The sequence below is a fragment of the Strix uralensis genome, chromosome 8 (genome assembly GCF_047716275.1).
Source record: "Strix uralensis isolate ZFMK-TIS-50842 chromosome 8, bStrUra1, whole genome shotgun sequence".
In the NCBI taxonomy this organism is placed as follows: Eukaryota; Metazoa; Chordata; class Aves; order Strigiformes; family Strigidae; genus Strix; species Strix uralensis.
Window position 1 is genome coordinate 6,960,694 of NC_133979.1, and position 24,227 is coordinate 6,984,920.

At 39.2% G+C, this 24,227-nt stretch overlaps 1 protein-coding gene across 3 annotated transcripts in view; it reads left to right on the top strand.

The window, feature by feature from the left end:
• Positions 1-24,227, top strand: part of SLC1A7 (solute carrier family 1 member 7) — a 57,696-nt gene that overhangs the window by 445 nt on the left and 33,024 nt on the right. For all 3 annotated transcript variants that reach the window (XM_074876025.1, XM_074876026.1, XM_074876027.1), the window contains exons 2-3: positions 845-924; positions 17,003-17,218. In XM_074876025.1, the coding sequence (XP_074732126.1) occupies positions 845-924; positions 17,003-17,218 (296 nt within the window). The remainder of the gene's footprint in view (positions 1-844; positions 925-17,002; positions 17,219-24,227) is intronic.

The following is a 24,227-nucleotide window of genomic DNA, read 5'->3' on the forward strand; positions in this document are numbered from 1 at the left end:
CAAAGGGTTCTTTAAGACACCTAGTAGGTCTAGCATAAGCACATTATAATGTTGCAAGTATGGGTAATAGTGGGTGTTTAAGCTAGTTCAAATGTAGATCTAATATAGACCTGTTAAAAACTGGTAATGGTATTCATTGGATTTTATATTACTTTGGAACATGTACATCTGAAGAAAACACTGGGAATATTTCTCATCACCAGAGGTACAAAGGTACAGATGTTTATATTCCACCAATGGTATTTTATATTAATAAATTTGAGATTTCCTATCATCAGCAGACCATGTTACTAAAGTCACTTGGGGATTTCTCCCCCACCATACTTCAACTAAGCTCTTTGCTGTATTAGCTGGACAGAGTAGGCAGGGCAACATGCATTGCTGAATGCATTGTTTAAGCACAAAATATAAATGTTAATTTAAAAATATGGCAATTAGTAAATGCAACTAAACTAAAACCATTCTGTGTTCAGCTACTGCTAACTGCTGTCTGAACTACTTTTGTGTCCAAGCAGTAGCTTCATACACATCTAGGAAAACACACAAAATGCAAAATGAAGACATTATTCAGGGCAACCTATTAACAACAGTCCCCAAGAGATGGCATATTTCATTTTTGTCTTCCTTTGTAAAGGAAGGAACAATGTAGTGTGTTTGTTGAATTACAGCATAATATGTAATCTAATTAAATTTAATATGATCTTTTGAAGGCTACTATCTTTGTCATTGTATATACCAAAGCTGCAGATTTTACTAGTGTTATCTGATCCACAGCTCTAGCAGGACTCATGAAGATAGATAGTCTTTATCTCAAAACAATAAGCATCTCTCCATGTATTTCTAGGAAATTAGTTATTTCCAGTTTCCTGGTGAGTTACTGATGAGGATGCTGAAAATGTTGATTCTCCCACTGGTTGTCTCAAGGTAAGTGATTGTTCCAATAATTTCTGAAGTTTCCTAAATGAGATGTGTCATCACCACTGTTTTAGTTTTAACTGAATTAATGTCAAAGTGCCAGAAGCATTACTGATGGCTGGACATTCATATTTATAGTGGAGCTATGAACATGTTTTTTAATCTATAGGATCGTTTCCACAATACCTCATATAGGTATCATTTGCTTAAAAACTAAAGGCGTTTTTTTAATTGATGTTTTCTTCTTTCCTTGTAATGGGAGGACTTTTTCCTTTAAGCTAACTAGAAGTTAAATATATGGAATAAATAACCCACTTTATCAAAAAGCCTACCTTAAATCTAAACAAGTGAAATAATACACTGTAGAAATAAGATGAAAAAGCACTGTTAATTTATAGTCTTCTGCAGTATTTTGAGAGACGTGCTGTAGTATGATGAATATTGAAAAAAATCCGTGTCTACATGAACTAATAATATATGGCTGGCTTCAGCTGGAAGTGAAAGTGATTTAGTACATTAAAGGCAGAACCTTTAATGGTGCCAGTTTATTGGTAGCACAATTAATGATCTAGATCCTGGTACTGACGGATGGTGCATGGTAGCTGCCTTTGCAGTAGGCAGGCATAACTTAGGATAGGTTTTTCTCTCCTCTAAATTTGACTGTCTTCCAACTGACAACAGTCACAAACGAACACCAGTTGGGTGGGCAAAAGCTCTCCCATGTGCCCAGTGCTGAGAGAAGATATAAGGAGAGATGAAGAGTAACAAAGGTAACTTTACCTTACCAGATCTGAGAAAAAGTTCTTGCAATATTTGTTGCCTTTCCTTGAAGCCTCAGCTTCTGGAACCTAATACATATACCAAAACATCATCTTCCACTGTAAGAAAAAAATAAGTTTATAGACTTCAGATTGCTGAGAGTTGCTGAAAATTAACACAACCCAGCACTAATTTTACTATCTTTACATCTACCTTCTCATGTTTTTTTACAGAATAAAGCTGAGTCATGGTGCTTCATGCCTGAAACTGGCCATATGACCAGACTCATACCTGGTTCTATCCCATGCAGCTAGAGAACATCAAGACAAAACATGTTAAGAGATCTTTTGAGAGGTGGAAGGAGAGTTTTCCAAGGAAAACAAGGATCTCACATGGGGAAGTGATGTAGTAAGGAGAGAAAAGGGTTGGAGCAGCGTCACATGCCCTTCCCTAAAATTTAAAGTTCTTTAGATCCTCTTGTGTTTTTTATAGATGTGAGGAGGAGCAACAGCACAGTAGGAAAGAGCTGCTCTGGCACAGCCTGCGATAGCTCTAGGTTACCTACACATGTGTCAGGAGTGAATCTCTGAGCCACACTGTCAGAACTGATGGACTCCATCCTCTGAGGAAGAGAAGAAACTTTACACATGTTCAAAGGGATTAACTCTTCTTGCAAGACAGTATGAGTCTATCTCCCTGTATAACAAACTAACCATCACTTGCTACTGCATACTGAAATTTAAGGTTTTTGCAAGCAAAAAATACTCCAGATGTAATTACATTCTTGTAAAGTCATTTGTTTTGTTTTTTTTTTACAAGCACAGGGTTTCCCACAAATATATTTCACAAAATCAGTAAACCAGTGCTCTGTATTTTTACCAATCTGCATGCACATTTAAACTAAATTTCTTTGTGGATTTGGAATATCCTCAGCCTATCCTGGAGGATCAATGGAATTTAAATTATCTTTTAAATTACTTTCTATTATTGTTTACAAAAGCCAGGGGTACAGCATCATAAAAAGAGCTCTGAATCTTACTCTCCTAGCTGAAATTAATGCAAGTTTTTCCTCGAACTAACAAATAAAAAAATCAGTTGTGAAGAAAAGGAAGAGTGAGAAAGGAAGGTTAAAAGAGGCACTCAGTGCAAAATACCCTGTCTTCAAGTCCAGAGTTTATCCTGAAGGGTTGTAGCAGAAGGAAAAGGTGGCAAATGTGTGGCTCAGAAAACTGATAATAGACTTAGAAAACCTTGCACTTACAGGTCACTAGCACAAATCCAGCCATAAACATAAACAGAAAATTTGTACTGTCCCTTTTTTGACCTGGTAGTTAGCAAGTTAGAACAGGAGCTTTGTAGATTGTATCCATTAGGAGTGAGAAACTGATGGTATAGTTGGGTATCTCTGAATGTTTAACAGTTCCTTGAATGCAGAAGAAATCAGTTGATCAGGAGACGGTTTCTTCAATGTACAGTTCCTTGTTTCACCCAACTCTGTCCCAGCACCTGGAAGTGCTGTATCCCAGAGCTCCTGTACTTGTTCCTGATGTCTCCTGTCACCTGTGGTCTTACTTTTTGTTTTCCCACAGACAGAAAAAGCAACCACCAACCACTAGCCTGCCAGTTTGAGTCCTGCATGAGCTTTTGTTTTTGTTGTGACATGGACTTTCATTAAGGATGGGGGCTGATATTATTTCAGTTATCTGGTTACATAAACAAGCTTCATAGCATCATATGACAACTCTAAAATAACTATATATTTATTGCCCCCATCCTCTGCCTGAGGTTTAGCCCTGCTTATACCTATTAGTATCCACTGTGTCTTGTGTATAGAGTTTGCTCTTCTCAGCAATGAGAACAGGTACCCATATAGCAAAGGATGCCAATTCTATTAGCAACATAAAGAAAAAAAATTATAACAAATAGTCTGATGGTTTGTGTGTGCCCTAGGAATATTTGGTAACGGAGCATTACAAAATCAAATTTTAGACCCTGTAGTTACCAGATGTACAGTGCTTATTGTGTGTATAAACATAGGATACTATTTTTAAACCTGTGAATGGGATTATTAAGAGAGCTTGGAGAGAATAGGAGCCAAATCTGAACTCATAATTACACACTTAGGCTCTGCCTGAGCTCTTACTGCAGTTGGACAGGGGATGTCCTCAAGAAGCCTGAAAGATCGACTGCAGGAGACTTGAAGTTCCCTGATTCTCTGTGGGATAGAGGCATTGATCCTTATTTGACAACTGCAATGCAAATAATCTATTTTTGCCTTTATATACAAAAGGTTTCAACACATATCTCAGGTTTTCAAACAGGCATACACATACATTGCAGTGGCAGCGGTGAATCTCAGTGCATCCGGCCCTGAGTCCTCTGATGATATGTTTAAAAAAACATGGGTCCAGGTCTTCAGACAGACATCTACTGATCAGCTGGCCCAAGGTGCTCAAGTTTGTAAAACCATCTTTCCTTCCATCTAATGCATTTCCCGGCGTGTGTGGAGGCTCAGTCTGTATTATACCCTGTAGCCAGGAGATGGCTCTGTCTAGGAGACTGAGGAACCACCGGCTGTGATGGGTGTTCAGTCACTCCAGTGCAGGGAGGACCTGCGTGCCTGGGAGGCCGTTCATCCGAGGCGTTTTTTAATAGTCCTACCTACCCTGAAAACAATAAAATCTCTACTCTCTTTCACTATGGTTAATTATAAACTTACATACACACACACACACACACACACACACACACGTATCCTTCACCTGCAAGCAGTGCTTTCAGGACAAGCTGATTGGCAGAGATAACTGTGTATCACTTTAGTTTCTCAACTTCTTAAATGTTTGAAATAATCAAATCTCTTGTCAGTGTCTTTGTGTTCTGCACAAAGCCAAAAACTGGGAGAGGAACAGTCAACTTTCCCATTAATATCTTCTTACATTTGCTAAAGATAATAGACAAACAAATACAGGCTGGGTGAGGAGTGGGTTGAGAGCAGCCCTGTGGAGAAGGACTAATTATGACCCAGCAATGTGCGCTCACAGCCCAGAAAGCCAACTGTGTTCCGGGCTGCATCAAGAGAAGTGTGGCCAGCAGGTCGAGGGAGGGGATTCTCCCCCTCTGCTCTGCTCTCATGAGACCCCCCCTGTAGTGCTGTGTCCAGCTCTGGGGGCACCAACATCAGAAGGAGATGGACCTGCTTGAGCGGGGCCAGAGGAGGCCACAAAGATGCTCAGGGGGCTGGAGCAGCTCCCCTGTGAGGACAGGCTGAGAGAGTTGGGGGTGTTCAGCCTGGAGAAGGGAAGGCTCCAGGAAGACCTTAGAGTGGCCTCCCAGTACTTAAAGGGGCTACAGGAAAGATGGGGAGGGACTCTTTATCAGGGGATGTAGGGATAGGATGAGGGGTGACAGTTTTAAATGGAAAGAGGGCAGATTTAGATTAGATAGAAGGAAGAAATTCACCTGTGAGGGTGGTGAGACACTGGCACAGGTTGCCCAGAGAAGCTGTGGCTGCCCCCTCCCTGGAAGGGTTCAAGGCCAGGTTGGACGGGGCTTTGGGCAACGTGGTCTAGTGGAAGTTGTCCCTGCCCATGGCAGGGGGGTTGGGACTAGATGATCTTTAAGGTCCCTTCCAACCCAAACCATTCTATGATATATAATATAAACCCTCTAACCAAATCCTGCCTGTGCCAGCAGTGCCAGGCATGGGCACTGGCTTGAGCGCAGTGCCAGCCATGCTGGCAGGTACTATGCATAGCTCATGCTCTGTCATCTCCCTTTGGAGTGTCTTTGTCCTTGTGACCATTCCCTGCTCCATTGTCTTCATCTCAGGTTACCAGGTCTGTACTGATCAACTTCCAGTGGGCCAGAAACTTGATTTTCAGTAAGCGTTAAACTGCATTGACTTAAGATTTTTGGGGACACCACTACTGAAACCTGATCTGTTACAACTTTGTATCTTATTGTGGCTGAGGTTTTGAAGAAGCTGTGAGCTCTGACTGAAAAATTTACCACTGCTGAGGCATTTATAATGCTTCTTTTTGGCATGGATTCCTTCCAGTAGGCAGAGAGCTTACACTGTGGCATTTACCCCAGGAAGGAAATTCAACTCTCCCTTTCTGTTGAAAACACAGAGGTGCCAGGGAGCCCACAGGGGAGGAGGTCTGACTCCCAGGGTGCTGCAGAGCTCTGGGCAGGCAGAACCACCCTGTGCACCAGACCTTCTGCGTCTTCAAAGAATAATCGCAAAATGTGTGGGCTGCAGATCTATAAGGCAGGTGGGAGGAGAGGCAAGACTTGCAGCCCCTGATTCTTTTTTTCAGGATAATACTAGAGGTGCACAGATTATTTATTTCCTGTATTCAGCCTTACAGTTTCACAGACCTTACAGGAACTTAATTCTCTCTTTTGAAGCCTTCAATCCCCTCTGTGTAATTTGAGAGAAAAAAGAATTAAAATGTTATTAGTAAGGGCTCTCACACAGACTGCATAGCCTTGCTTCTTCAGGAAAGCAGGCTAAAGCCAGAGTTACACAGATTTACACCAGCTGAATCTATTGATTCCTCTTTGTCTTATATATCTACCTATATACGTAATGGAAAATTGCATCCTTTATTTCAGCACTCTCCTTGTTTATATGATTAAGCTTTTATCTGGTAATGGATACACAGCCCAGTTTTCTAAGACTATGATTAGCGTAGGCAGTGAGACTGCTTGTGGGGAAGAGTTGTCAGGGCAGAATTGAACTGTTCAGCTGTCGTAACAGGTGTGTTACCCCAGTGAATATTCTCTTTAGAAAAAGCAGTTTGTTTTGTTTAAGCTTAGGATATTTATTACATTTTGTATTTATTTACCACTGACCATTTTCTAGATATTTAAGAAATAATGAGTAGCACAGATTTGATCCTTTTCCATGTGCCAAATCTGTAAAGAAAGATTGTTCCCTTTATAGTCAAAGCTAAATAACTGATTTGACCTGTATTTTTTAAAAGTGTAAAGCTTGTTCCTCTGAGTATGTTGTGCCTGATACAAGCAGATGTATGCTAATAAAATTTTCTATTTATTTGAAGGCTCATTTGGGGGTAGTAATAAATATTTGTTACTATTGGGGTTTGTTGCTGAATTTAATACAATATGCTAAATATAGAACTGTCTTCCTTTAAGGGCATTCCTGTCCATAATGACATCAGTTCTGGTAATCCCTTATCCTTCTGCTCAGATTCCTGAGTGGGTCATTCTTACTCATGCTGTTAAAGCCTAGTATTTAATTAGAAACCACTCCGTTATAGTACCCTTTTCCCCACATCATTTTTTTTTTTTTCACAGCTCTCTGATTTGGGGAACACATTGGCATTTTAACATTCCACTAATGAAAAATATTGCTTATTCTGTTCTAATGGAATTCTGTCATTGTTCAGCTGTACTGTGCCATACCAAATTTTGCCTCTCAGGACTCATTAGTTACATCTGAAGAACTGACAATTGTATAAACTGTGCAAGAGGATGTGGAGATGCTCTGGGTGCAAGCAGATGTGAACTCACTTAGCCCACAAGCCAAACTGGGCAAACCAGTGCCAGATCCATGCCGGAAGCCGTATAGCCGCATTAGCGTGGCTTTGCGCCCAAGCTCATATGTGAAGGACTAATGTGGCTATATGGCTTCCGGACCAGCCTTGGCAGCAAAAGCAGAGCGAGTTCATGTCTGTCTGCAGTTGTCTGTGCAGACATACCCTAAATAACTTCACTTTGGGAGTTTAGGGTTTGGTTAAAAACATGCTGTGAGACAGACCATTAGCTTGGGTGAATTGTGTCGTGCACTATTTTGCTTCTTGTCAGCTGTAGATGAAACTTGTAATAGACCAGAGATTGGAGATTGTTTGTCTGGTTTACTACTCAAGCTTACCATTTGTTAGGGATGAAACACAGGTGGAGGCCAGTACTGAAATTTGCAATCTAAATCTTCTACCATGATTATAAATCAGTGCCTGACATGGTCAATATAATGTCTATTCAGAAGGAAAATACAGATCTCTAAAAGGCTATGAAATCTATCTTTTTAAACCAAGATGTCAGCCAAAATTAATTAACTCAGTAATACTGGTTTTCCATGAATATGTGCAGTACTGTTTCTTCTAATCCATTCCTGGTACTGAGAGATACTTTCTATGTTGTCTTGACAAATTCACACAATTTAACTGAAGAATGAGTAGGAAAGGATAGATAACATAAGCTTCTGGTCAGTTTTGGCTTCATCTTTTCTGCTATGAATGAGTTAAACTATTCCCTCTGGTCATTCTTTCCTAAATACCAGTCGTTCTGTTCCTATGCTTGTGCAGCTGCTTAACTGGGGCATAATCAAGTGCAATCAAATTTATGTGCTGTATTATCTAGTGAGGTGTTGAGGAGCAGCTGTGAAATGCTGCCTACGGCTCTCTGAGGAGCCTGCTCTGAACAATGTTTTATAGTGTACCAAAGCAGTGGTATTTTCCCATTGAATAAAATTGGTCTTGGAAACACAGGGCTTTTTCTTCACATTATTGGACTCTGGACTTTTCCCTCTATTTCATGTGTGTTATCTTGCCAATAGAAAAATATTGGCTCTTGGGAACAGGTCTTCCCCAACAGAGGGTAAACCTTCTGCTGGGTTAGTAGGGGAAAATCTGTGGGGTACCTGACTGATAACATAAAGTGTGTATAAAATTCCATTTCTGAACTACCTGTTATGTATATCACTGTAATGTAAATAATAATAAAAATACATCTCACTCCAGTGAGAACAAGCCCTTTCCTAGGATATGCAATCTAGTCTTTAATGTGGAGAAAGTCAGTCTGGAGATAGGAGTTTTAAGGAGATGACTAGAGGGGATAAATATATTTACTTTCAAAGTGAAAAGTAAAACTGTACTTGGATGAAACTGAAAGGGAAGGATTGCCCAAGGGTAAGAAGAACTGGTCAGACAGCAACCTCACTTAACACCATCATGCTACTTTATATTATCCACATTGCTATTATATTGCAGAACTGATGTCAGACTACCCCGAAAGTTCTCCAAACGATGCTTTGAGATTGCTTGAGCTTGTAGAAGAAAATTCCATTCTACTTTCTTAAGAAACCTTATTAAGAATCCCTTCTCTGTGCCTCAGACATCTTCAGAGGTTTCACTACATTATCATCTGTAACATTATCGATGTTCTTAGCTGTGTTTAGGAATATGGACTCTAATGGTCAGATCACATACTGTTTTCTAGTGTTTTCTTTTGCTTGTGCAACCTAGAGGTCCAAACCCTTTCAGTGAAAAATGACATGTTGCAGAGTTATGCATGGTGTAATGACAAAATTGGACCAAATCACTACAAATTATTTAGCCAGTGTCAGTAAGGATCTGGTGATGTACAATAGAAATTTATGGTCACGGAGTGAATGGGTGTGGAAAGCACTGAAGTGATTACAAATGGGGTATGAGCAGTTTGTGACCTGACAGAATTTATCTGTAGTCCTTTAAGAGCTCTAAAATACTTAGTGTCTCGCAAAAGAAATGGCCATGACATGTGACGCTTGAGGGGCTGGCTGGATTCCCCCTGTTTCCTTAGGATAGAAACATGTGTGAACTATAAACAGTTGAATAAATCTGACATTTGTTTACAACCAAAATTTGTGTTTCAATGCTTTTGCCCTTCTCTTAATCTAAAAACACTTGAAAGAACTGACAGAACAGGAAATCCAGTATTATTAAGATTTTTGGTTCTTTCCACAGATGTGAATCTGCACATCCATAGTTAATAGATAATTTGTTTCCATTTGCATCCTGACTTTTGAATTTAGGAAATTTTTTTTTTATCAGAACAGCTAAAGTCCAGCTTGAATTCTGCGTGAGCTATACTACAGTGTCTCAGATCTCCTTTATCAGTCAGTGATCAAAGGTTGCTGTTCATCCTTCCCAGCATTCATAGATGTATTGCTGTAGCCTCGCATATTGGGCTCTTTGGGAGGAAGCAGTGACAGAATAGCCGTTGGACATTGATCTTCACTGTGTGCTGTACAAAGTCCTGCCTTGTTTACATTAGCCCATAGAAACAGATTTCCTATTGCACCCTAAGAAAAAACAATGCATGATGTGAATTCCTGGCAGGATTTTTGCTATATTTGTCAGTTTATCATTAACAGTTACAAGTGTTAGATAATAAGGAAAAGGAGATCTCAACATTTTGGGTAAAAAATAAAACTCTTTCTATTTTATGAAACATTTTTAAAAAACAATCTCAAAAAGCTGCATGTTATGATCTACTAGAAATGTAAATTTGGTTTCTTTTGTAGATTTCAGTTTCTTTTCCAGCAACCTAGCTGTAAAATTAAATACAATCACTGCAGACAGTGTATTGCAGACAGCAAGATCTTCTAACATACTGTTCATTGTTTGAAGATCAAGAACTAGATTTTCCATCATGCCTGATACCTCTGAGCTTCTACTGTGTTTAGTAAAATAGCTCTATACTGAGGCTCTCTGAAAAGTTAATTCACATTTATAGTGCTATATATGGCTGATAATCTAACCATACAGAAACTGCTGCAACAGTCCTATTAGTAAAACAGCTACCACTTTTTGTATTTGTTTTTTCTGAGCATAGACGCTATTTCATTTATACCAAGATATCTAAACTTTAAAAATGCTGTTTGCTATTACTTGATTTTCGAAGGAGACAAACCTTAGTAGCCCCCTGGATCTTCAGGAGGATTCTAGACTTCTTGTCTCCTTTGAAAATCACACTGTAATACTATAAACCTTTTAATAATACATGACATTGTGGATCGTTCCACTGACTACAAGTGATCATGATAGTTCCTTAGCTGTGTTCAGATCAGCAGAAGACTGCTAGTACACCAGCAGTCTGCAAAACTATTGGAGTCTGAGTAAAATTCACAGAGAGCCTAGGTGTCATTTTATTGCCTGTCTGGACTGTACACAAACATACACAGAAGGAGTGTCCATCTGTACAAATGGGCCACCCTCCTACAAGTGCACAACACATACCTGATCCAGCTGAGTTCAGGGTGTGAGCATGGATTATTGCTGGATTTTATCTTCCTGTGTACTTAGACAAATGGTGTCACGCCACATGAGAGGTCCTGGCATCACTTAGAAGTGGGTGGATGGAACTGGAGGTGTAGGGTGGCACCAGCTTCTGAGCAACATGCCACTTGATTGTCTGTAATACAGGTACAGACCACCAGATGTGCTAACTAGCTGTTTGCACATGTATAGGCAGGAGGCATTTTTACCTGTGCAGTGTGATATGACATCTAGAGATGAAAAAACAAAACTATAACATACCCCTATAAGTAAGAGCAGACCATGTAGAGTGAAGCAGAGACATGAATGGGCTACGGTCCTCCTACCAGTAGCACAATGTGATGAGAGCAGCAGGCTTCTCTATCGTAGCCATAGCAGTATCTTGCTCTGTAGGTACTGTCATGTTAGAAGAAAGCAAAAGAATATCCTGGGAAGAAAAAGTCATTCTGATCCCTCTTTCACACTGCTGAAATAATTTTAACAACACTAGAGACTAAGAGCAAAATCAAGCATCAAACAATAGAAAGAGCCAGAGAAAGTTTCTTATCTCTTTCTTCCATTACTGTAGAGAGTCTTATTTTCTTTGTTGCAAACTGTTCTTCCATAAATGGTACCTCCATGGAAGTAAAGCAGCCTATCATGAAAGCACAGATAGCTGGGCACAGGTGAGGAAAAGTCTGATGGTCCACTGCAATACAGACATCACTTCAGGCATATCTTTCTTCCCTGTAAATTGTTTGTCTTTAAATAAAGTGCCCTAATCTCTCCGTTTCCTTGTCTCTAAAATGGAGATACTGCCTTTCTGTATGATAGGTTATATTTGTAAAGCATTTTAAGATGATTAAAGCGCTTGTGCTATGGAAATGGAATTTGTTACCATGTTGAAACCTGAAGGCACTGACCTCGACAAAAAGGTAAGCGACAGCCTGCCTGCATGATCCAGCAGCATTAGTGAAGCCAGTGCTTCACTTTCATGATGCTCAAATGTAATATAATCATCTCTAATGTAGCTGCTAGAGGAGCTTCCCGGCCTCATGGGAGAACTTGCTTAGGAAGGTCTTTTCTACAGCATGCAATTACAAAATGAGAATGCAAGGGAGGGTATGAGATGAATGAAAACAAACATGATTCTAGGAACAACTGTTGGTGGTTAATACTTGACCATTACTTCTTGACAGGATTAATGTCTTTCTAATCACACTAATCCCTTCTGATAACTTTATCCATAATCCATCTATTTCAAAGCAACATCCAGATGGCTTCTGGTGGAGAGGAAGACAAAATAAACATGCAGAATGGGGTCTTAACAGAAGCTTCTTGTCTTTTCCCTTTCTGGGGATATAGGTTTTGATCTTGAGACAGATGAAAAAATGTGCTTTTATCAGAGAGCAACAGAAAAACCAGAAAATTGCAGAGAAGACAAAAAGTTGTATTTTTATTTGTAAATAAAATACTTCATAAGAGCTCTGATGTTTATCAGTGAAAGCCAGAACAAGCCTAGAGGTGCTCATAAGGGTTGAGCTACTTGTTTGCATGGGACTAATTAGATTTCCAAGATATTGAAAGAATTCCCTTCCTCATTACGTCAAAATTGCTATAATAGTTTTGGGGGGTTTACACAGATTTCTCTCAAAGCAGACACGAAACTTATTATTTAATGATTTCATTGGTTTGTACTATTGCCAATATTGTAAGCAACCTAGTAACTGACTTCACTTTTTTAGTAAGTCACATATAATAATAATTCCTGGAGTTGCTAAGGTCTTCCTCTTCCCTTCTAGTTTCCCCTTAATCTAGGTTTCATTAGATCTTCCATGATCCTGGATTCACTCTTCACCTTCCTCCCTCAACAAGGACCCCATAAAGAAATAATTCATTGTAACCTTTCATAAATCACATGGAGACAGTTCAAAAAAAGTAAAGAAACTTTAATCAAGCCATGCTAGATAAAATAATTTAGCTAGGACTTTTTTTACTTACAATCAGCAATGAAACAATTGAAGTCTTAGTGAAATAATTGTTTTAAATATCTGTCCCACTAAAATGCTGCAAGTAAGGGTTACTGGCTTTCTGACTTTCTCCAATAGAAATGTGGCTAGAGAAGAGACAGATTTGCCTGCATCAGAACAACTTATTTCCCAGAAAACAAAGCAGAGTAGATTTAGAATTTCCTAAGTCCCAGTAAAAAAGCATACAAACCTTAGAAAGACTGTAAACCTGAAAATATTGTGGAGCATCAGGTTTGCATTGTGTAGAGATCTTCAGGTTATCAAAACACAACTTTGAAGAGGCTTGAAAGCCACAGACATATAAGGACTATAGGACAGATATTTACAGATATACAGCAGATACAACTATTCTGGAGGCTATTCTTCAAATCATGTGTAGTCTCCGAGAATACGCAATTTCATCCAAGATTTGTTGGATAAACAAGATAGACAGAATTAAAAAAATAAAGCAGACTATTCTAGACAGAAGAAAGAAAAGCCACAGGAAGATCATTCTAACATGTAATTGGAACAACCAATGCAGGAGATAAAGAGGTCACGGTGCTACTTAGTTCATTATGGTGTCTGTTATTATATCCAGCACCAGATATTTCAAAGCAAGGTGCAAGAAACATCTTAAATCATAGCAATCAGATATTTCACTTAAATCCTGCTCTACAAGATTTAATATCCCTTCCAAAACTCATTAACACATATTTTTGGAAGCCTTAGCCTTGACATCATTTTTTTCTATACTATTTTTTTCTAACTAAGAAATGGTCTGTGAACATGAAATTGCATTTTTGTGGATTTTTTTTTTTTGCCAGACGGATTAAATGAGATGTACTGTAATTATTCAGAAAAGCTGCAGATTGTTTTTCATTGTCTTAATCCTGTTTTGTCCATTTGGCAATCATTAAAACATGTTATGGAAGCTATGCATGAAACATACGTGTGGAAGCTACTTAGCTATATAGTAAGTCAAATTATTTTAATCTATGAATCGAGTATTTGTCCTGTTATTTCAAGCCTAGCCAGATTCTGAGGCTTGACAAGAGTTAAAGGTAAGCTGTTCTTCATTCCATTGTGTTTCATGAGATTCTAGTAGTGGATGGCATGGGAACATCTTTGTTCAGTCTTAGAAGAAGCTTGGGAAACTGTTGGGGAAGTTTTTATATAGCCAGGAGTGTCTGATGAAAATTAGATTTAAAAGGAAAACCTGAACATGATACAATGATCTTAAGTTAAACCATCTGGAAGCTTACTCCTCCTGACTTCCCTATTCCCTGGGAAATAAGAAAAGTACATTTTCTTGTCATTCTTTGGCTATATTATGCGACTGTTAGTGCTCTAGAGATTAACGGTGAGGAACTCCTGTGATATAACTGTGTATTACATACTTCATACAATAGCTGTCATAATCAATAAGTCTCTTAATCTTTATGTCTTCTGTCCTCTTCCCTCTAACATCAACCATGAAGTCAAATGAAAAATAGTTAATGAGCAATTACTGTCTCATACTAGCTACAGGCATTTCAGAAAATTATTCTGAGCAGTTGCTTAAAATGACATGACCAGTGTTACTCCACAGCCTTTGGAGAAGTGCTGCCATTGGTCCCTTCTTAAAACTGAGCAATGAAGGCCATGAAAAACACAGGGCTTTGTCTGAACCCAGACCTTTGTTCATGTTTCTGTCACACCAGAGTTACCCCCATTGCACCCCCATAGTTAATTACTTTCGAGGACTTTCTCATCACAGCATGAACTGAGCATGACTTTACCTGGTGACAGGATAATCTCATTATGGATGATGATCTTGTTAATGAATATCCCCAAGACAGAGCAATCTCATTATTAGCCCCCTCAGGATTTGTCACCTAAGAGCCAATGTATGATTAGATTCTAGCTGCACAACATCCTCCCAGATCTTAATGGCCCAACATGTTGAGGCTGAGGTAGCACCCCCAAAAGCACATGCGAACCACTGGACATGTTTAATTAGGATTTTTGTCCCGAAGTACTTCTGGACATACTTGTTAGGTGAACAATCAAGGCAGCTCAAGCACTATGTGCGGGGTTCATCTCTCCATTGTTCTGTAGAACACACACAATGCAGCGGCATCAAGAACAACAGAAACAGTGTGGCTTTACCACATTGATAGTGGCTTCAGGGCAGTACCAGGAAAAGAAGTATATTGTCTGTCTCCTCAGTAGTACCCTCTCCAAGTAATCACTCTGCATGGTGTCCTACCTACAAGTTACAGATTGCTGGTCAATAGTCAGGCCTTCATACCACTGGTGTCTGTTTCCCTGCATAATATATCTATAAAGAACACAGAAAATTATTACCACGAAAAACATCCAGCTAGTTAAAAGTCAACCTGATTTTCATTTTTCTTCTTTTTTCTGGGAAGGTTAGGGTGGGGGATGGAACAGTGCTGACATCTAGTACAATATAGGTATCTCCTTGGGCATCAACGAGGTGTTAAACTGGCTCAATGGCCTGTGAAACCTCAGCCTGCAAGAAGAGTTCAGTCCTAGGAATCTAATAACAACCTAGAGGTAGTTTTACAGAAAAGTAACACATTAATTTGAGATAAATGTATTTAACGCAACTGTTTTATAAAAAAAGATGTTTTAGAATATTTACTCTTCCATATGGACCCATCCAAAGGAAATGCCAAGGAACTAAGTATCATTGCTGCTGCTGTTTTTTTAATGTGTAGTGCTGTGTTTGTACATGTGTAGTGCTTTACAAACACACAGAAAGGTGGAATTTTTATCACATGAAATGATAAAAGAGAGGGAAGAACACTGGTTACAAGAGTGAGAGTTATCAAGATGCTCATTTTCTAAATGATCCATATTACAGTGCAACCAATGTTTTCCCTTGCTCTTAGAGTGTTAACAAAACCCATGCTAGATGAGAGATTGGCAATGCAGAAAAGCAATACATTTTCTTAATTAATCTAGTGGATAGCAGGAACCTGAGCATTAAATCCCACCCATTTGCTTTCATTAAATCTACTATAAAGGTTAAGCTGCACTTTAGCACTGGCTCTAGACAACCTCACTCAGCAGAGTGAGATCAAGGAGATCTCACTCAAGGAGCTGCAGCTTAGTAAATGACTATTTATGAGGAAAGGCCTGATAAATGGTTCTGTTTTGATGAGAAAGCTAGACAGTGGGGCACACCCAATAGTAAATGTGATATTTTATTTCACCTGCAGTTTTCCTGGGATGTGTGCTTTGAAGAGTTTACAGAGAATTATTAGAAGCTAAATCTCAGTTTAAAGGCCCAAGCAACAATGGTGTCACTGGAAACTCAAATATCAGCCTCAGGTCACTTGGAAACAGCATCAGGGTCTGTATCAGAGCAGCCTGGAGCAAGTCCAGGGACTAAACAGTGCCCTGTCTAATTTGCCTATAAAAGAGGGTCAGTGGGAGCTAAAGCACTTGGTGGAGAGTTGTATGGCTTGGCAGAGGCAAGCTATACAAGCTAGAGGATGGACACTGGTCATCCTCTGGCAGTGGTGGGCAGAGAGCTAAAGAGGAAAGAAAAGGCTGAAGTGACCATAGCATTTTCTTTGCTCCCCACTGTGAAGCCACACCTGCCCATGAAGGAGTTTCCTCTGCATGCCATACACTGTCTCCACTTCGACTGGAGGCACAGTGAACCACAGTCTGCTCCCCAATGTACCCCCTGGTAAAGCAAAAATATATTGTGCTTTGTATTTATTTAGAAAGTTTAAAAAGTTATTCTTTTAAGTAAAAAAAAGGACTATATGACAAAATTGCCCCTTAGTGGTTTTAATTTTGAAGTTGTGGTCCTGGCTCACACAGGAAGGGGTGACAGGATTGACCAGATTTCCTTCAGAGCTCCTTTCAAACTCTAATTGTTCTATAATTCTGTAAAATTATATGTAGAGCTTCATACCTAAGTTTTTATGACTGATTATTGCCATTGCTCCTGTGAACTGAACCATCATATGTGTAGGTTATGTAAAACCGTCCCTTGAACTTCAGGGAACAGTCCCCATGTGTGCAGCCTGAGCTTGCAAGTTCCTTCAAGTCACCAGGATCTCACATGGCAATTGGGAACATCCCTTTAGTCACACAGGCTACAGCTTTAGTGTTACTGGCAAGCTTCTAAAAAAACTGGTATGTAGGCAATCCCAAGAGAAGTAGGTAAACTGGAATAATTAGGAAATCGGGTTTTCAGCTGCATTAATGTTATGCAAAAGATACTGTATATGTTGTGTTTTCTTTCCACAGCTTAATGTCTGGGCTAGCAGCCCTGGATGCCAAGACTTCCAGTCGATTAGGTATCATAACTGTCACTTACTACCTGTGGACAACATTTGTGGCTGTGATTGTGGGAATAATTATGGTCTCCATTATCCATCCTGGTGGAGCAGCACAGAAGGAGATCACTGAAGAGGGTGGAAAGCCCATCATGAGCTCTGCAGATGCACTGCTTGACTTAATCAGGTAACTACATTCATTCTTTCTCCTTTCTGAAGGTAACATTTTGTATGTAACTGCATGAGAAACTATGGTCTGATGATAAGTTCTGAACCTAAGGATGAACATTTTGTTTAAATCTAGAAAAAGTAAATTTCAGAAGATGATTTTCAAGTTACCAGATGTTTATACTGGCTGTTTCTAGTAAAATTTAAATGAATGGCCAGCAATTGTATCAGAAGTACTAAGAACATTGGGTAAGGATTTTTTTTACCCCCACAGAATCACATGTAGCCTGTGGACCTCACCATCAAATCTATTATTAAGATTAAGAGAGTATTAAAATGTAATGTTAATTTAAATAAGGGCTGACAGTTTTAACAGGAAAAACCTTAAATATAAGGGCTGAAATCCACATTTTTCAGGAAATAATTCTTAAAAGTGCTGTTAAAACTGCTCATAGCAACTCTCAGATAAAGCACACAATTAGAAAGACCACTGTTGTGATCTTTTTATTCCTTATTTTTGTCATATTATTTGTTCTGCTTTGTGGATTTTTCTTGTTTATTTTATTTTGTTTGGCAGAATGGAGCATTGTTCTTTTTGACCAACATTAGAGCACTGATGGTATTTTGACAGCCTTGCCTGAATATCCCTCTTTGTCTCAACATTTCAGGTGCTAACGGGATTAGTTTCCTGACAGAACATAGTATGTGCCTCAGATTTATTTTGCTCATGCAGAAAGACCAAGTTTTGCCTTTGGTTGTAGTTCCTCAAGTTGGTGATCTCATACTAGGGCTTTTAGGCCAAGTGTGCATCTGAACCACAAAGAGTTCTCTTTGAAGTCTGACTTATTAAAATTTAAAATGTTGCACAGTTTGTCTTTCAAAACCCCAAATTCCTGACCCTGACACACAAAGTACTTTAATTATGGTTACTGGGACATCAAATCAGAAAGAACTGGGATGAAAAGCTTATAAAAATCTTTTTTTTTCTCCTTCAAGTTGCACTTAGCCAGGCCATCTGAAACCTCCATGTTTTTCTATTGTATCAATGTCTTACTGAGAATAGGCAAAATTATATTAGTCACGGAGCAGCAGCTGAGAGCACTCTGGTAGCTTTCCAGAAAACCACCATCTTCATCTGCAATGGGAAGATGCCCACTTCATGGCATTTGTACCTCCCCAGTGACTTTGCCATGATGTATGTGCAGTGGAATTCATGGGTGTGTGTTTGTGACATTAGATCACATTATTCTGTTTCTGATGCATAAAGGACTATAATTCCTACACCAAGAGAAAGGAACTGAGCAAGTTACTGGAGCTTTGAATCCCTTAGTACAACAGAGTAGCGTAAGAAGTAAAAGGGGATTTAAGAAAACTGTAATCTTAATTATTATCTTCATAGTGGCAGTGTTTGGAGCCCCTTTCTGGTGTGCTGAGCTGTTTCTAAGGCCTTGGTCTTAGACAAGTAAAGGCATAGTGAGATATACGGTGCAATGTTACATTCAAACTGACCTTACAGCTGTCCCTGGAAAGGGTTTCCCTCACCATATGTTCCCATCTCCTTCCTCACACCAGCTTTTTGAGACCCAGAGTAAGCTAGTTCATGGAGATGAGTCAGATGAAAAGTAATTTGGGCATGCAAAATCTAAATTCAGTTCTGTAGTATTACGTTTGCATAAAACAACCGAACATCTGTGTGACTGGAACCTGAGATCTGAGTTACAATCTCATCACTTCATCTGTCTGGCTAATCCCTGTACACCACAGGTTTAGTGGTGAGGTTTGGGAACACTTTATTCTGCTGAGCCTCATTGCAGGTAAAATACTATGTCCTGATCTAAATATTTGCATATGTCATCTATAATTTCAATTCCTACAAACATTTACCTGAGCAAATTATAACAGTTTGCATCCATATTTCAGGTATTCACATTTCCAGCCCTGCATGTGTTTTTAGTCTGTAAAACCTTAAAGTCTTCACTGGTTTGGGCAGGTGTCAACAATGACAACCCAACGAGCCACTCTCATTACTGAAACTTGAAAAGACAGAATAAAGCTCACTCTCCTTTTGCTGTGCTAAGCAGCAGTTACAGCTGCAATCTTTCTATCCCGAGTGCACAAACTGATGGTTTTTATTCCTTCAGTATGGAAATAACATCATTTGCTAAATAAATAAATAAGAACAACACAACTGTGGGGAATGGGCTTTCAGCCTAGGCAAACACTATGGGTGAAATCCTTGGCTCTGCTGAAGTCAATTGCAAAACTCCTACATATCTATGTGGAAGTCTGGATTAAATGTAATGATGTATCTGCTGGTTTGAGCTACAAAAGCTGATCCTTTAGCTCAATGATAAATCACTTCCATTCACAGCTGGAGACCATCTTTTTTGGCCCAGATTGGCTTATCTTCTCAATTCATTAATTTCCCCTCAATTTATCAATTGCATATGTGCACAGAAGTTTACACAGGAAACATCTGGTATTCTGCAAATGAAGAATGATAAATGTGCAAGTGGGGAGATGATATATGTGACATAATTGTGGGGTTTATTTTAAAAGGATGAATCTTGGCATGGAGATACATGTATTCACCCTCACTGATTTCAGATTTGAAGCCACTCTGAAATGATGAAATTCTTGTGATGTTATATATGACATTGTCAGGTCTGGAATTTTTGGCAGGGAAGATGTTGCTAGAAATTGAATTTCTTGAATTTTTGGGTGAGGATTTTGCTTTTAGAAGTGGTTTTAATCAGAAATTAAAGAACATACTGACAGCAATAAATGAAACCAAGAACTACTGCAGAGGCTCATGGTCATACTAAACACCTGCAACATTAATCAATAATCACATTATTGTTCTGCATTATTTTGCAGATGGTGCTTCCCCTGTATATTTGTCTGTTATGTAAAAAACACAGCAATAAAACCTCCAGTGTATAGCCTTGATTAGAACATAACAGTGACACTGTACTGCATAATTCTGAAATGGCTTTAAAACTCACATCAACCAGGAAATGCATGATCTCATCAACATACTGAATTTCATGCTTCAAAAATTGTATCCACAAGTCAACCATTTTTTGCCACACTAAACAACAGTACTTGAAAGACTTCGTTTCTAAAGGGAACCCCAAGAGACTGGGGACAAGATCTGTGGATGTGAATCTGCCCCTACTGAATTTCTCCTAGATTCAATCTGGACAAAGAGGCCACTGAATGCAGCATAATAGAAGTGTTTTCAACATTCAATTAGTGTTTATACCTAAAATCTTTAAGGCTACTTTGGCCTTAAATGTCTGAATTTTTGCTTTAATCTGATCAAGCTTTAAACGAAATACATCTTCTGCTGTCTGTGGAAGATACCCATTTAACTAGGTAGTTCACCTTCGTACCTGTGCAGGAATCTCCTCTTGCATAACTTGCCCCTCTCTCTCGGCAGTGTGCCAGGATCTGGACTAAGGGCAAGTAATTCAGAAGGCAGCTGTGAGTCTGAAGCTGTGCAGTAGATGCTGTCCTGAGGATGCTTCTCTCTTTAGCTGCTTCTTTATTACTACACTGAGACAGATGTACAAATCTGCCTTGATTATATTCAAGGTTTCTGGTGCAAGCACTGCAAGGCTCGTGAAAATATATTTTCTTCCATATTTAAACTATAAATCCTTAGGCCAAAGATCATCTCGTTCTCTTTAACACACCTGGTGCTTTATGAATTTTAATGGATTTATTCCAATGATGTGCAATACTTCTGTGAGATAGGCAAGAACCATTTTCCTCTCTTACAGCTAGAGAACCAAGACATACGGAAAAGAAATCACCTCACTGAGGACTGTTCAGAAAAATCTGTGGTGCCAGAGGAAATGTTCCCAGCTTGTATGAGACCTAGTAGGGGTCTTGTTCTAGGAATGTGGCTTTTGGGGCACCTCAATGGAAGTAATAGCAATGAATCAACACACATTTTCACCTGTGTGTATTGAATCAACACACATTTTTCTGTGTGAATTACTGACATTAACTCTATACTATGTCCCCCAAAATAAAAGAGTGAATATTTAGTAGTCTTTTATGAGTTAAGAAATTAAGAAAGGCAAGATATCAATTTTTTAAAATAATTCAGACCTTGAGTGTTTCATTCAAAAGGACAAAAAGGGACATACTTACAGGAATAACATTCAATTTAAATATTAGGTTTGTTTAATTCTGCAACATATATTCACTTGGCAAGCAGAATAGAAAATGCCTATAATTAGGGGATGAACATTTGTAAAACAAGATATATGACTCAGGACCACACTGTTTACATTAGCAGTTAATATTGCCACCACATTCTGTTGCCATTATCAAAATACCTTTGATTTAGAAGGGTAAATCCTGCTGCAAGTTAAATCATGCTACTTTCATCTGTCACCAAGGGAAACAAAATTTGGCTGATGAGATAAAAACAAACAAGCAAACACCATAAACATTCACATGAAGAAACAAATCCCAGCCAAACTGAGGGTTCACCCTCCTGCTTTATAGAAGGCTGACTGCGTGTGCAAATCTGGGCACCACCATGTGCAGGGTTCACACACATTTTTAGTTTTTCTTAAGTCTAACCAGACAGTGTGACATCGCAAGCTTATTCAGTTCAAAAGCTCCAAATAAAACAATTCAGTGAATGCAGTCAGGATCAAATCATGCCTTAACCCATGACAAACAAATTTATACATTTCTGAAGTTTACTGGAAGGGTAAGTCAGAGCATTTTTACCACCAAATATTCAGGATTGCATCCAATTTAAAGCAGGTACCAGGAAACTCAATCTGGCTTAACCAAGAGAGGGGCTTTTTTTATACCATTAATAGTTAGAAGAGGATATAAACACTGCAGAGGATTTATGTTTTCATGGGAATCCTGAGCACTCTTTAAAATAATTTTCTTTCCCTCTTTTCAAGCTAAGGGCTATATTCTATTTTACTGAAATTGTGTTTCTTGAAAATAGGGCAGGAGAAAGCCAATATCTGCTGTAGTTTGGAAAAATGCCAGGCTGTGCAGAACCAGAAATCCCACTTTAAAAAGTTTACAGCTGAAGACTGAATTGTATATATGTGCAATAAGATACATGAGTGCATTAAATGATCCAGGGTTTAAACTAGGAAAGAACTGTTTCAATAACTTTTCCCCACAATCATGTATCTTTTGCCAAAAGCCACTGTGTACTATGATAGAAATAGTTACCTGTCTCCTATGGCAAACTACGACTTTTTACTCATCTCAGATTGCCCTTTTTCTTTTATCTCACAAAACCAGCCTGGTGCCGGTGCTGTTCTGCACTGTATGTGACCACACATTCACTTCTGGTTAATTTTTAAGCAGTTCAATCTGCACAGAAGCCCGAATGTCAAGTATTTATAAAGGACTCTGAAGCCCCTAAATGTGTGGTTCCTATATGGCACAAAAGTAAACCAGCATGGAAAAAAGATAGTTCCATGATGAAAACAGCTCTGGGGAGATGGACTATGAAGCAGTTTCTGCTGTCTGGTCAGGAGGCCTTAGTCACAGAATGGGAGGTGCATGGGGGCCAGGAGTTAAAGCTGCATTAGGAAAGCTTCAACCCTAAAGGGGAATAAATCATCCATCCTCCTGACAGTTGGCCTGGACATCTTCCAATGTAAACATACACTTTTTATGAAATAACTTTGTCTGACTGGAACCATAGTGGAAATGCTTTGGGCCTGTCATGTTACCTTTGATATGATTCATCCTTTTCAAGATTCCTAAAGATGTGATATACTTGCGCTTCCACTCCAAAGAATGATTTTCTTGGAAAGCCATAGCCCTGCTGGGGCTGTGTCAGGATCTTTTCTTTCAGAAGAAGCAGGATAAGGAGGTTCACCCTCCAGGTCTCTTACTGGAACTGAAATGCCATGAAACAATGTCACCCTCAGGGCAGATAAAAAGCCCACGTGTTTGGCAAAATGATTCCACAATATGAGTTCTGCTCTGATCTGCAAAAAAGACAAGCAAGACAAAATGGCTTAGACCTGGTTAGTGATTTTTGCATTCTATTAGTTTCTTTAATCACAATAATTTAAATGCCTCATTAATTCTGGAAAAGCCTTCTTTGGTCCTTTTAGCAGGAGGTAGTAAGATTGATACTGAGAAATGAGATGAGGCACTGGAAGTGACTACTAATGTGCAAGATGCATCCTCCCGTGGGCCCTGAGATAGGTCATTTGTTCAGTCTTGCCAAGTTAAATTTCGCCCCTGATTTCAGGAGTGCAAACCCCGATGGAGCCCACTGACACCAGCAGGAAGGTATTTCAGATGTATACCCATATGACTAAGGACAGGATTTGTGGCTCATGTGGTACACTAACTAGTCAGGGTCTATACAGCTGATGATGAAATCATGCAGAGGACAGCAAAAGCAAACACATTTTTGAGATTAAGATAATGTCACTGAGAAGGACCTCAGCCTATAGTAAATAGGAACTACAGTGCTGTTCATTCTTTTGCACAGCTGTAAAACCTGGAAACTTTACAGCTGTCATGTCAAGGTACTTGGACTCCATTTTCACTCTCTGTAGTCTTGCTGTATAGAGTGACAGGGTAAGATCTCAAACACTGAAGTATTAGAATACTGTCAAATACCCAGTCTTAAAACATTGTTCTTGCAAGCTCAGCTATCCTAGTTCAAATTTGAGAGCAGAGTGTCCACAGTTGTTTTATACCCAGTGCAAATATAGGCCAATAAAATATTATGACGACACGTATGTAGCAAAAAATCCAGTCTGGTGGCTTTAATTCCACAGCGTGGGAGACTGCAGCCAAAGACTCTCTGGTGGGGCAGGGATTAGGTACTGATAACATCAAAGTCTTAGAGCAAAACCAGATTGCTGCTGCAGAGCACAGAGTGCCCCAGAGGGTATGTGTGTTCTGAGTCAAGGAAACATCCGCCGTACCTGTGGCTGCTCTTACACTAGAGCAGCTGGCCTAACTTCTTATTAAAAAGATCTGCAAAATCTGAATGCTTTGAGTTAACA